At 29.0% G+C, this 15,705-nt stretch overlaps 3 protein-coding genes across 3 annotated transcripts; all 3 read right to left on the bottom strand.

Annotated features, from left to right (window-relative positions):
* Positions 1-938: 938 nt before the first annotated feature.
* On the bottom strand, positions 939-2,063 carry LOC111026208. The gene has a single exon (XM_022304240.1). The coding sequence runs from the start codon at positions 2,061-2,063 to the stop codon at positions 939-941; it is 1,125 nt and encodes a 374-aa protein (XP_022159932.1).
* A 1,489-nt stretch (positions 2,064-3,552) lies between these two features.
* Positions 3,553-5,415, bottom strand: LOC111026216. Its single transcript, XM_022304247.1, has 4 exons — positions 5,181-5,415; positions 4,684-5,107; positions 4,099-4,264; positions 3,553-4,034 (listed from the first exon to the last, which is right to left on the bottom strand). Exons 2-4 carry the CDS (start codon positions 4,726-4,728, stop codon positions 3,685-3,687), a joined length of 561 nt encoding a protein of 186 aa, XP_022159939.1. The 5' UTR covers positions 4,729-5,107; positions 5,181-5,415; the 3' UTR covers positions 3,553-3,684.
* A 2,627-nt stretch (positions 5,416-8,042) lies between these two features.
* On the bottom strand, positions 8,043-9,439 carry LOC111026215. Its single transcript, XM_022304246.1, has 2 exons — positions 8,922-9,439; positions 8,043-8,400 (listed from the first exon to the last, which is right to left on the bottom strand). Exons 1-2 carry the CDS (start codon positions 9,063-9,065, stop codon positions 8,212-8,214), a joined length of 333 nt encoding a protein of 110 aa, XP_022159938.1. The 5' UTR covers positions 9,066-9,439; the 3' UTR covers positions 8,043-8,211.
* Positions 9,440-15,705: the final 6,266 nt, after the last annotated feature.

Below are 15,705 nucleotides of genomic sequence, written 5' to 3' on the forward strand. Positions count from 1 at the left end.
AATTTTGACGACCAAGTAATTTTATAATTTCAAATATCTCGTTTATAACATGGATATTTTCTAGAATTTGATTTTTCTTTAATGTCATTAAATTGTTATTAATACCAAATTCAATGGATTTTTCGTTAGTGGATTGAATAAACGCTTCTACAGAGTGTCTGTGTGTTAAAGAATCTTCGTGTATTTTAACAACACACGGAAAAAAAAACATGGTTATAATTACCAGAATATGATTCATACTACCAGAATTTTTGGTTGCACCCGTGACAACAATATGGTTAGTTAATATTACAATAAATCTTTGGTAAACTGTATTTGATTACAATTACCAAATTAGTTGTTAAAATTACAATACACTGTTATGTAATCAATACCTATATAGTTGTTGTCTCCACAAATAAAGTCTGTTGTAGATAACTAGCAGTTTGGTTGAAACAAAGTTACATCTAGAATGACATTAGCAAATAGTTCAATGACTATAATAGAAGCCTTACAGTAACAACTACTAGAATAGTTGTTGATATGACATTACATTGTGTTCCAATGACACATAAATATATGTAAATTTTACTTTTAAATTTGTAACTTTTACTAGGTATATCATTGTAGTAATTACAAATTATTTTGCTAATGTTACAATTATTAAGTAATTAGGTCGGTCCTAAATATTAATTGTAGGAAATGCAAAATATAATAATATGCAATTCCAATAGTGATGAGTAATTAAATCAAGGAATTAATCTATAATTAATGATTTAGAAAACAAGAAATTAAATAATACAATTTTTTATTTAAGATAGCACATACAAATAATACATATCATAATATCATATTTATAACTATATTACTATATTAGCATAACATACTTGTCTTAAGATACAATTTTATGAACACATATAAAAGGTAATAAATAAATAATAAAAATACAATATAATAATCTAAATACTGCTTCTTAGAGTTACATAACTACGTCCATTTGGTAATACACTTATGTTATTTGGAATATAAGAAAGTAATGCATGGTGATAAACAAATGTACATTCATCATCCAGTTTTATCTCATATGAAAATACATGATCATCAAATATAACAGTATTAGTGCGCTTACACTTAAAAATGATCAAAATATCATTTAATACAACAATGTCTTCAATTATTCCAAATATAGGAAGATTATTTTCATATATATCTAATGTAAGTACTAGCTTTGGCTTATATTTGGTCCCTTTTATAGATACCCAAGGACATTTCACAATAGACTTTACAGAATTAAGCTGCAAACATTTTTTTAAAACTTCCAATTCCAAATCACTCAGGATATTGGGAGGACCTGTTTCAAAATGGGAAGGTAATGAACCTTTGAAAAATAAATTGTTTAATTGCAACTGATGTTTGATTGCCAAGGTTTTACATATGTTTCGTCTATTGCTAGTAGTGTTAGCAGCTATTTTCGATATTCTATGTTTTGCCTCAAATCTCATTGACCATAATGCTATAAGAGGACCAAATTTTTTTAACATAGTATGATAATGTAACATGAAATGATGTTTTGGCTTAAGATGTTGTCTACTAAATTTAAGATAAAGGTCATGGTGTTCAGCTATTAATATTTGTAAGAGTTCACATGAATCTATTTGCAATGACAAAGATGTAACTAAATCCAGAATTTGTCTTAAAAGTATATACAAGTGCCACACTGGATCATTTATAGGAACAAAGTCTCCAATTATCAAGCCAAAGTACCGAACTAAAACCAACATTTCAGATGCAGACAGACGAATATAATTTTTATGAATATTTTCCACGTTTAATACAGGAGGCTTACTGCTACTATCTGGCCCATAATCAAAATGAATCATTCTCTCATTAAGAATTTGTAAGGAAAAAATTTTTAATTCATAAATATAATAATTTAATAAAAATGCCATATCAAACTTACACACCCCTTCCAATAAATCATGCATAATGTCCATACCACTTTGATCCAACACATTGAAACCACATACATCATGCCAAACGCATACATCTTTAATGCCACTAGTTAACATCACATTCCAAAACATCTAGGTTATATTGCTCCAAACTCCTAATTAAATTAACATCAACATAGCATTGTTTTTTCATATCTTCTTTCCTTATTTTACATACTCTGCACGGATAATTCGAAGAAAAACTTTCGACAAATCCAGTGATACTGTGAATACCAAGATTATCTCCAACGATTAAACCTACTCATCAGATTCAATCTCAATACCAGTATTCTTTAAATAATTCAACTCATTGATAAGGGGCCTAAATATTATATGGTTTCCAAATTGCTGTCTGTCGGATGAATGAAATAATAGAGCTGAAAAAATATTGCTCAAGGAAGATTGTAGGTGAATGGGTATGCAAGGAACAGTAAAGTAAACAGCTCCTAATTTGTGTATACCTGAATGGCTACCCAAGGGGTTACCCACTTCATAATCGTCAAAAAATAAAAATATAGGCAAAACAATTTTATTTTCATCATAATCCTTCATTTTTTTCTTCCAAACACTACCTTGAATAAAATTTATTAACACAGCATCGCAACTTTTGGTTTTATTTATATAGTCAATTGTGTTTTTTAAAACATCTTTTAGTTGGAAAAATTTTTTTAAAACATCGCGCATAGGAATAAATTGTTCGGTACAATAAGTTGGAACGATGGAAAATGTATTGTTATTTCTATTTTCATTCAGCCTCTGTCCTATTTTAATCTCAATGGGCGAAATATAAGAACCACAATCAGTAAAATATTTTATTCGCTTATATTCAGTATTCAAATTTGAAAAACGGGATTCAAAGTCTTGAAACGTAGTGTTAATATGGTCAGAAATATTTGGAAGAATTCCTGTAGCACAATTCACCAATGACCCTCTAATACCTCTTATTATATCAGTTACACCTTCAGTAACTGTTTGTACAACACTACGTGGGATTTGAGGATTAGCGTATAAAGAAGCTAAAAATTGTTCAATTTGGTAACCTGGCAAATTAGGATTATTAAAGTTATCAACCAATAAAGACTGTAGAGGTGGAATTTCAATGGAAGTAGGTGTATTGACAAAACTTGTTAGACTATTAAATGATGCCAATTCATTACTATGAAAACTATTTGTAACAAGGCTTTTTGTAAGTTTAGATGTTTGAGAACAATGAGTTGCAGTAAAATGTTTTTTAAATGAATTTAACAAATGAAATGACCTGTTACAATGATTTTCTATACAGGTATATTTAATGAAATCATGTTTAGCATGCTTATACTTAAAATGTTTACATAATAACCCTATATTAGGTGACGTTTCTTTACAAATAAAGCAACAAGGCATAATGGAAGTTTTAGAACCTATAGGTATATTTAAAAATGTATAACTTTGTGGTGTTAATAATAATAATATAATAAAAACACATTGATTTAATTACATAAATTTAAAAATTAAAATATGAATAGTTATTTCATGAGTTATTGCACAACATAATATGTAATTGAATATAAATAGCAATGACTAATGAGTACTGATTATAAAACATTTGTAATCCCTATATCACTTATGAGGGAATTTACTGATACAAACTCAGTGTCCCAAACAGTTTTAATTTTAAAAAAAACCTTTTGAATAAATGTCCAAACTTGTAGGCATTCTAATGGATATTCTAAATTTAACGCATGAATAACTTTGAACAACAATCAATTGCCTCAACAATTGATTTTAGAACATAATAAGTGTTATCAACATAAACATAAAAATGTACAATTTCATTGATGCTTGGGCCAACAATTATGATAAAAGGCTGTAAGGTGCAACCAAGTTGAGCATACTTATTTTTTCTTCTTGTTACTGTTTCCAGTAGTTCATTGTAGGATTTTAAATGTGTTATAAAGCCATCTTTCATCTCAATCTTTGAAGGTTTCCATGAACTATTTTTACCTTTCTTTCTTTTAGTAGAAGCTGGACTGAAGAGAAATGGCAAAATAGAAAATGTGGCTATAACTGCTGCTTCTTCACTTGCTGAAAAAAAAATTAATAATTAAATAATAATTAACTACTTAAAATTTAAATTTGCTTTATGTACCTAATGCTAAATCAAGATGTTCAATTAAAATTCCTTTGATGGTATTGTCTCTTAGTTTTAGCGATGCAGTTTTTGCTAGTTCTAAAATTTTTGTTTTATAAAGAGGAAATGTTTCATAAAGGCTGTTTATTTTGTCAGGATGTATGAAGTTAAAATCATCGATCAACTAAAAATATAAAAAATGTTCATATAAATACTTCAAAATATCAATTATTACATTTATTAAGTACATCATATTTAAACTTTTATAATAACTTTATTTAAGACTAGAGCTAGGACTTTGATGACTTTGCATTTTTTTTTTTCAAGTGCTATACAGTTTTAACCAAAAACTAAATTTATTTTGTTATATAATAATTTAGAATGTGTAGTTTTAATTGTATGTTAAATGCATTTTTTTGCATTTGTAAGGTCATTATTTATAAATATTACGTTAATTTTGTGTATTTTTTTAGGTCATTAAAATCGTAGCTCTATTCATGACCAACATTAAAATGTTTTATTTTAAATATTGATCATGAAAAAAACAATTTCAATAGACAAAATAGTTAGTGAAAACTTGTATTATAGTTGATTAAGTCTTACTAGATTATATCCTACTGGTTTTTGTAATGCTGGGTACTCTTTCATGTAATCAGCTATGGATATCTCTTCAGAATTTGTGTCCAAAATTTTTTTTAAACGTGTGGCTCTTGTAATCGACCAATGTTTTACAACAAGATCCCATGGATCAGAAGAATTGTGGAGCCACGACAAAGATTCATCAACATTTTCACTATCTAAAAAAAAAAAAAAAAACCAAACAAGTATTTTGTTTTCTATATAAAATTAAAATCTTTACCGGTATAAACAACTGGTTGGGTACTAGCTAGTAGTAGTGCTGATTTTGGAGGTGAATGGTCTGTATGCTTAGGAGAGTTGACTATTAATCCCGCTTTCTTATATTCCCTCCTCCTGTTGTTAAAACAGTCTAAAAGTTTCCCTTTAGCAGACTTTTTTAACGTGGGACCTGTTAAATAAAATATAAAAGTTAAAAAAATCAAGTTAAAAGGTACTTAAATATTATGTGAAAAATTTTTTACCATAGTTTATGTATGGAATAAAATAAGTGCTTATATGTTCGCCTGGAAAAATGTTAACAATTTCTTGCGAAAGACTGAGTAAACGTGGAGTTTTAAAATGTTTTTCTGGGTCGTCTTGTAGTTCCCTTCTTACGATAATATTACAAAGTTTTCTTCTAGCAGCATTGTCTAGTGTTGTTTTATTGGATGCCAAAATTGCACGACCTTCAGAATTTTTTTTCAAATAATCCAATAGTGGAAGATCCTAAACATTTTATAATTGTATTAAAATCTAAAGAAGTAAAGCAATGTTGAACTCCTGGTTAATAAAAATATAGATACTTGTAAAAAACATATTTTTAGAACAATTATACAACTTAGATACAATAATATTATTTAATTATAGAACTTCATGACTTTGAAATTAAAACATCAATAAAATCCTATGAAATACCCTATTTAACATTCTTATATTTAAGTTGTATAATAGGCCAATTCACTCTAATATTAAAGCTAACAACACAAATGGTTCCGCTAAATGCAAATCTGGTATGCACTAATAGTAGGTGCATTTATAATATGGAAACAACACATACTCTACGTCTCTACATAGGTAAAATAAGTAATAAAATAAAATATATATATATGTATCTACCTCATCTGTTTTACTATCTATAGAAGAATATGTTGATGTTTCACTATCCAAAACTACAGATTCAGTAACACTATTTGGAGTTAAAATATTGTCTTCAAGTTCAGGAACAGTTAATGGTGATGTAATACTTATATTTAGGTCTTGAGGATAATCATTTGAAATATTATCCTAATAATATAGATAAATAAATTTTTAATTAGTAGCAAAAATGATATGTAGGTAAGTACCAAAATTGTTTGAAAAATATATGACAATATTGCAGATAACTAATAAAACATCTTAATAAATTCAACCATGAATTTAAAATGAAGTAATCATTAAATTTTATTAAATAGAAATAGGTACTAACTTACCAAAAAGTTTACCTTATTATTGGTCATATCTAATATTTTACGCCAATCATTAATATTTGATTTTAATTTGGCTCTATCGCCGACTTTTGGAACTACTTCTTTAAGCATATCTTCGTCGAGTATACTTAAACATGATACATCTATTCCATGATCTAACACATAGATAAGCTAAGTTAAAAATATGATTGGTATTAAGAAAGTATATCTAAAAATTGTAAATTCAGTTCAGAAAAACAAGGTTTCATATTATACCTAACCATTTATAACAAAAGGTTTGTCGTTTGGTAAGTTTATGTTTAGAAAAACATAACTTACAAAAGCTGGTGTAACAGTTTTAAATATTGAAGAAATAAGTACCTATTACCTATGACTTATGAGTCCTATTATATAACAAATAATTGTAAATACGCACAATTTACCAGCAAGGAAAAATATATCACTTATACAATCCGCAACTAGAGTATATTCCTAAATAAATATCATCTAGTCTATTTTGTGTCATAAAATGAATGTAAAAAGCCAAGTGTTGCATTAAATAAAAACATGAAAACGTACCTTTGAAAACATCAATATAGCTTGATAATCCCCAAGCATGAAGCAAGTCGACGACGTCGGAATCAGCCATAATTTAATATATAAAATATTATAGAATATAATAAAATAATAAATATTATTAAATATATTTAATATATAAAATATTAAAATCGTAACAGTGAGACGCGGTTGTATCCCGTGCCTTGTGGACTGTGGTTAGCTTAGTGGCAAATGGTAATAGCTTTAGCAGTTAGCACAGGGCATGGCGGTATTATAGTCGTATGCACGCTGGGTTTTTCACATAATTGTAGAGATAACGAAAATTTGGTAACGGACAATCCTAATAATGTTATTTTTAACGCGCAATTGTTATTAGCACAATTCGTTTGGTAAATACAACCAAACAATAGTGAATACAACATTATCACTCACAAAGTTAACATTACATTAAGTTTAAACAACTAGTGACTGTTAACATTAACATTTTCCCATGTGAAGTATACAAAAGTTTACAACAATATAATTGAGTATATACAACATAATAGATTTTTCATTTAACCAGTATTATATCAGCTCCACCACAAAAATGTTAAATGTTACTAGTACACTAAGAGGTGGTTGTTTTAACACCACACTTGGTAGTTTTTACAAAAATGAATAGATAATTACTGCATAACCATTCGTCTACGTTTACACAATTATTATATTTACTTTTTATTTTGTAACAGCTACATAATATGTGTTATGTTAAACATGAATATGGTTATATCAGAATAATCATGGTCAACAAAATTAATTTTGTTGCAGTTGTTATTCACTTAGGTAGGTCATACAAAGTTTTTTGCTGTATCAATTGAATTATGATTAACAATACCAAATAATATTTAACATAACTGTTTTGTTAAAAATCACCTAGTTATTTTTTTCCGTGCATTATAAATATGTTTAAAGTTATTACAACCCTTAGAAAATATGGTAGCAGATGAACTAAAAACAATACAAAATGGACAGTACATTGCTTTAAGCTCATTACCAATACAGAACACTGATAACCATTTCCGGGCAATTTTTTTATCATCTGGTGTTTTTCTAAAATATAGCTTTTCTAAATCTAGTCGAATATTACTGAAGTATGATGGTTGAATGGGATGTTGTTTGACAAAGTTTATCTTTTCAATAATATCAGCATTTTTTTTTAGTTTGAATAATAATTCTTCGTTGGATGACAAATTATATTGTAGAGATTCAATTTCCAAAAATAATATTAACATGAATTTTGTTATAAAATCAATTAACTTAAAAATATAGATCTTTATGAGTCAGCATATTATATACATTCCTCATATGATACTATGACAGAATTAAAAAAAGTATTTTGAAGTGAATTCAAATATTTTAATCAGTCGTATAATGTGAACAAATTATGCATTACATATCAAAGGAATACATAAAAATGCAATATTATCATTATTATTTTAACACATTAATGTAATTTAAAATGTAGTTTTTTCTAAATCAATTTGTTCAATAGAGAATATTCAAACAATTGTAATAAAATAAAAAATCTTACCAATACACTCTCTGTAGCTGTTGTTTTTTGGTTGGTAGTTAAAGATGAATCTAAATCAATATTAATAACACCAGTTGAATCTTGTACAGTATGCTTTTTCTGTAGTGTAGCAGTAGAACGACTATCACACTAAGATTTAAACAAAAATAATTAGCTAAATTAACTTATAATTATGTAGATAAATGAAGTTTTTTCTAGATCGATTTGTTCAATAGAGAATATTCAAACAATTGTAATAAAATAAAAAATCTTACCAATACACTCTCTGTAGCTGTTGTTTTTTGGTTGGTAGTTAAAGATGAATCTAAATCAATATTAATAACACCAGTTGAATCTTGTACAGTATGCTTTATCTGTAGTGTAGCAGTAGAACGACTATCACACTAAGATTTAAACAAAAATAATTAGCTAAATTAACTTATAATTATGTAGATAAATGAAGTTTTTTCTAGATTGATTTGTTCAATAGAGAATATTCAAACAATTGTAATAAAATAAAAAATCTTACCAATACACTNTTTGAGTTGTGTATACTAATGTAAAATTTAAAAAATATACATGGTATACATAATTATAAATCATAAATGTATAATATTCACAAAAGTAAAAATAAAAAATAATTACGGTTAATGGAAGAAATAACTACTTACTTCAGAGTTTACTGGAGATGATGTCTTATAAAAGATATTACTTATTTTTTTACATTTTTTTGCTGAATCAGCTAACAGTTTTTTATTTTTTTCTCTGGTTTTCTGTGCCCCACCTTTAACGTATTTCTTATTGTTGTCACTCATTTTAAATATACAAATTAAGTAAAGAAGAACACTATAAGTAACTAATTAAGTATGGTACAATACAAAGTCTGATTAGTCTTAGTTGTCGTCACTCGTTAGTTTAATGAAAACTGTGAGCTGTAATATCAGCTGTACTCTGTACACAAAAACACAGACATCAAATAGACCAATAGACGGACGTATCACGTAATAGGTATAACCCAACAGTTAGTTATTTTTAGATCTTATCGTTAACTTGCAAAATTATTTCACATAACTGTCATTAACTGATAACAGTACACCATACAGCACGACATGTCACGGACTATGTAGAAAATACATTTAGCAAACCAATATTAAAATATAAATATTGAATGTTTTTTATTTGTCATTGGCGTGGCCCGACGGCCACATAAAGCATGCGGCCCAGTGGGACATTTCCCACTGTCCCACCGGGCCAGTCAGCCACTGTATAAAACTATAAGTGGCAAGAATATACCAATAGCAAATTTTCAATTAGAACTTATTAGACAGCTTTTGGATAAATATGGAAAATATAATAATAGTCCTAATAGGGGAAGAGCAAGTACAAAAGATGAGCCAACTCGACTCACAGCCCATCATTTTCCAACAGATGTGCCCAAAAATGAAGTTGGAAAAGCTAACCGAAGAAAATGTATTGTATGCTCTAAAAATAATAAAAGAAAAGACACATTATATATGTGTGATTTATGTAATGTTGGATTATGTGTAACACCTTGTTTTGGTATTTACCATACAAAAGCCAACTACAAAGCTACTCAATTATTATATTAAATTTCTTATTATAAGAAAATAATTTACCGTTGGTTTTATACTATTAGTAATTTATAATTTATGAGTGTATGTAATATAATTTTTTATGGTTAATATTGTTAATTATGACTTTTTTATGAAAGATTTGTAAAATTTTTTTTTAAATACTTTAACTGTTAAAAATAAATGTTTGACATAAAAAAATCTAATGTTTCATTGATTTTGTGCATTAATTTATTTAGCGGAGTACATTTTTGAGAAACCCCAGGGTTTAAGCTAAGAGTTATACAATTAGCAATAACTTGGTAAGTTTTGTTCCAATTTTTTTTTTTTAATTTTTTCAGATTCAGTGAGTATAAAACTATCTTTTTAAGGTGGAAATACCAGTTAAATAATTTATGAAATATAGTCAGCAAAGAGCAGTTGCATTAGATTTTTATGATCAGCAGTGAAAGGGTTAAAGATGTTTTATAACATATTTTAGTATAATGTCAGCTAGACGTTATGAAAAATACTTCATGTAGATTATATTAAATTTCTAATAGTAGATGATTTTTAGACAGCTTATAATGGACTTAAAATAGACAGATTTAGACATCCATTGAGGGTTTTTATGCACTTCATAATTGACTGTAGGTATACAATTTTGGTCATCTATTAGTTGATGATTTTTAGATGATATGGATATTTTAAAATAGATTGAAAATAGACAGTCAAAAAACCCGCTGTACGGCGTCTATAACCGGGATATAATAATACGCTCGTCGTAGCCTGTCGGTTGAAGGTCGTAACCACGCCCATTGTTTCCGTGACTGTGATAGCTGCGTCGAGTGCGTCGATTTTTATCAGCCACGTTTTATACTTTTATCACTTAATATAGGTAAATTAAGTACAAAATCTATGGTTTTACCCTTAGATCATATTATACTGATCTAATGTTTTATACTTTTATACACGATTTAAGTTTATTTTTGGTGTCGCCAATTAAACTCATTACTCTGCTTTTATCTATAACTTTTATCATCAGTGCGCGTGGCTTGTCTGAAAAACCCCGCTGCGTGAAAAAATAATCTAATCTGAGGTGTGTGTGTATACTGACAATACTGTGACACTGTCACAGTGTTGCCGACTAGCATCTCAATTAACTGTTATTTTTTTAATTCGCTCATAATATTTATTTTGTATTTATTTCATTGCAGTGTACGTTAGTGTTCATACAGCGTCAATAATTTTTCATTGGTTACAGTGGCGGTTTTGGGGGTGAGGCAAGTGAGGCGCTGCCTCACTTGTAAATTTTCAGAAAAATAAAAAATAGTTGTTTTCTTATAATATTGTCATTTGATACTATTTTGAATTTTAAAATTTTCATTGAATACTTTAATTTTTATTTATATATTACAGACATTAAATGCTTTAGAATTTAAGTTTAATAAACAACAATATTGAATATTATTTTTTTGTACAGAACTTGTACGAACGCGACTACGCGAGTATGGCTGCGCTTCGCTGTATCGTAACGTATGAGCTATTGCCTATTACAGCCGTTTCCATTAGTGATGGGCACTACCGAGTGAAAACTATCGAACTACTCGGTAACACAGTAATCGGGTGTCGTCGTGCGTCGGTCGGGCTTCGGAGGTGGTGCCTCTAGCGAAAATAGCTGTGTGAGTGTGTACAAAACGCATGATAGCCCGTAGCTCGGTGACTCGTTTCTCAACCGTTGACCGTATTACATGTTTATAGAAACGATTTTTAACCGCGCTTTATTTTGAATTTTGTGCAATGAGTGACACTGATGCACCATTCACATCTAATGCTGATTCTCCCTTATATCAGTTAAAAAAAACCATGCGGGAAGTTTATTGATAAGTGTTGATTGTTTATATTGATAAAACAAAAAGTGTCTTAAACATAACAACCTTGATTGTCTAATATACAAAATTAAAAATCAAACTGAATTATTTGTTTATTATTTTAATTTCAGTTTATTGGAAATCGAAAAAAACAAATGATGATAAAATTATACAAACGCAAAATTGCAGAACATCTATTACAGTTAAGGAAGTGGTGAAATTGCTATCTAGGGATACGGGTATTGGCCAGAATACGATCCAAACGATAATTGCCGACTACAGGAATGCAAAACCAATACAATCACCGAACAAAAAGAAGAACAGGCTGACATTCAAAGAAAAAGTCGACGATTTCGAACGGAATGCTATACGTAAAGAGGTATATGATTTTTTGTTAAGCCGTCAGGTACCCACACTGGACAAGATTTTAATTTCCGTGAATAATGACCCAATACTAAACACATACAAAAGAACCAACCTATACCATTCATTACGTAAGCTAAATTTTACGTATTGTAAAAGAGGCCGCAATAGCGCACTTATTGAACGGGACGACATTGTATTGTGGCGAACCAAATATGTACAAGATACAGAAAATATAGCCAAGAAGGAAGATCAATTTATTATTTAGATGAAACGTGGGCAAACATTGGTGATTGTATGGAAAAAATTTGGGTTGACAAAACCGTTAAATCACACAGAGACGCGTTTTTGTCTGGACTTTTGACAAGTGATCTCAACCCAACAGGCAAAGAAAAACGACTCATTATAGTCCATATTTTATCAGAAGAAGGATTCGTCAATGGGGGTCTGCTGGTATTCGAATCGAAAAAAGGATCAGCTGACTACCATGACGAAATTAACGGAGATTCATTTTTTGATTGGATTAAAGGTGTCATTCCATTGTTAAAAGACAACAGTGTCATAGTAATGGATAATGCACCTCATCATTCGGTGAAAGCCGAACGATGTCCAACAATGAGTTGAAAAAAAACAGACATAGAAAGTTGGCTGGAACAAAAGGGCGAGGTTTATGAAAAGCCACTTAACAAAGTTAGTCTAATGAACATTGTTAATCGGATTAAACCGCAGTTTAACAAATACGTCATAGGCGAGAATAGTATAAGTGTACCATTCCTGAGACACCTCCTATTTTGATCAATAAAAGGTCACAAACAAAACAATGTAGTGGTCAAGCCCACAGATCGTGGTGTATAAGACAAGAGATGACGAGGTGTAAATAATTATAAGTCAATTGTAGAATATTATGAACATAGACTTTATTTTGACATGTAAAACTGATAGAATATTTTTGGTACACTGAATTTTGTCAGAGAGTCGACTGGCGTGAAGGTGCTCGTACTAGCTCTGGTAAATCACGTCTGAATATCGGGTGGATGGGTCCCTGTTTTATAGGCCTACTCTCCACTCTTCTCCTAGAAATGAGATATCGCTGACCCCGTTTACTAATTGCACGTGTGCGTGGGTTTCCAGGAAACGGTTGCCCGGTCGTGTCGGTTGAGAGATTAGATATTGTTATATTCGACATTTTTATAGCTGTTTCGCGTTATAACTCTTTTTATTTATATTTCCGCAACGCACTTTCGGTTGTCGGATTCTCAGAACTACGTACCCGGTTTCTTATCGCGTCGTTGTTCTGAAATCTCCGAGGTCGAAAAATTCCTAATGTGAATAATCTCATATTATGCCCCCCTCGCTATTAAGCCTTTAAATATATGCGTATATGGCGGGACGTCAGTACATAGCAACAATGTGAAAAAAGATCACAAAATTAAAATAATATATTTTAACATAAATATGTCAAAAAATACCATTTAACATAAAAAGATCACCAAATTGAAATGCAATAATAATTAAAATATTTTTCATAAAATTATCCTAATCTTTTTCATTTTGATTTTTAATCAAGTCTTTGAGGTGGCTTAAAAAATTATTTCTATCTGTATTTGTTTTATAATGTCCCCAAGCTAATGTATCAATACCATCCAAAATAAATCTTTTATTATCATAAACACTTAAAGCTTTTCTGTTTTGTTCTACTATAAAAATATCATGTTTCTTTGTTCTAAATAAATGTTGAATAACATATTTTTGGGTTTTACTATATATCCAATTTTTGAAATCATTAAAACATAGTTTATTTTCCACTACATATTTTTTAACACCTTTAGCATTTTTAATTTCTTTTTCAATGTTTAAGATTCGATGTGAATATAATTTGGACCTTAAACCTATAAATTCTGTCATAATTTTTCCAATTAACTCATCTTTAAATTTACCTAAGACTTTTTTTTTAAGGGCATTCAATACCGACCATTTTTTCGACTACAACATCCAATCTTTTGTCCATCAATCCGATAAGACTTTTAAAAACTGATTTGATTTCTTAATTATGTCGTCTTGAGATCGGCCACATCACTTTTTCAAATTTCGGCCCCTAATCTTTATAATATGGATTTAGAAATTGTGAAACTTAAAAAAACGTAAGTTTTGATTACACTGAATTAAAATTGTAAATTCAAAAAAGTGGCTAGGCCGATCCCAAGAAGACATAATAACGAATTCAAATCAGTTTTTAAAAGTCTTATCGTATCATTAGGTCCATCGGAATGATGAACAAAATATTGGATGTTTTAGTTGAAAAAACGGTCTATTTAATTTGCACGCGCGCGCGATGTTGTACACGTTGACATGTGTATGAACGTGAGTGAGTGTTTATATCCTGTAACACCGTCATAATAGAAATAACTATTTATAAGTTTACAAACACTCGTACAATAATAAACTATAAACGATATCGCGGGTATCTATAAAAAGTTGGAATATATTTGGTCCGAAACGTATTTTGTCGGAAAAATATTTTATCGTAACCGTATTCTGTTGGAATCGTATTTGGTTGGAAAAATATTTAATCGGAAAATATTTTGTAGGAAAAATTTTTTATTGGAACAGTATTTTGTTGGAAAAATAATGTATCGGAAATTATTTTGTCGTAACCGTATTTTGTTGGAAAAATATTTAATCGGAATTTTTTTTTCCGGAAAAATATTTTATTGGAACAGTATTTTATAGGAGTTTTTTTTTTGGAAACGAATTTTGTCGGAATCTTATTGAATAGAACAATTAGTATCAAGTAATAAGTATAATATATAAAAAAGGTGCTCTGCTGTACTGTAGGTTATAAGTGGGTCACTGTACCTATAATGAATGATAATAGGAATTCTCCTTTTGTTACATTTATTATTCAGCAGATATATTTTTTTTTTTAAGAATTTTGATGCATCTAAATCAAAATTCGAACTAGTAGTTTTGAGTTATAAGTATAACTTTGTGTACTAAGGATAATACGTATATAGAAATTACCTAAGTAGATTTGGAGGCTTAGATGATTTTAAAATGTTAGCAGTTAGTTGTTAGTACTAATTACTATTGATCTATCAAGATAAATAATTTGTAAACATTATTAAGTAGGTTTACCAATAATAGTGAATAGGTAGGTACTACATCTATTATTAGGTAGGTACTTATAGTTTTTTATTGTAAGCCATATTTTGAGGATTATTACCATGATTAGCGTACACAATTTATTAATTCAGCAACTACTTGAAAATTTGGTGAGCATTTTTTCACCAAAATGTCAAGTAAATTTTGTATTTCACTATAGGGCCACTTAAAAAACTGATCCATGGGCCTTTGGTATGCCAGGCCGACACTGAGGTCCTGTACTAAATTTAATACTACCATAAGTCTATAATAATCTTAATGCGGCTAGTCATTCTTCAGTTAGTATTGTTTGCCTCTTTACTGTATTAAATATAGGATCAAAGTAAATCCTAGGTATTAACATCGAATTTTAATCACACAAAATAATAAGTTGTTCTATTTTAAAGTTTAAATCAACTATCCAGCCTATATTTTAATGTGTTTCTCCCTAGATTTGGTTTCTATTTCAATAATAATAGTGATCATCAGTCAATTAATTTAATAAAATT

Source organism: Myzus persicae, unplaced genomic scaffold (genome assembly GCF_001856785.1).
Source record: "Myzus persicae strain clone G006 unplaced genomic scaffold, MPER_G0061.0, whole genome shotgun sequence".
Classification (NCBI taxonomy): Eukaryota; Metazoa; Arthropoda; class Insecta; order Hemiptera; family Aphididae; genus Myzus; species Myzus persicae.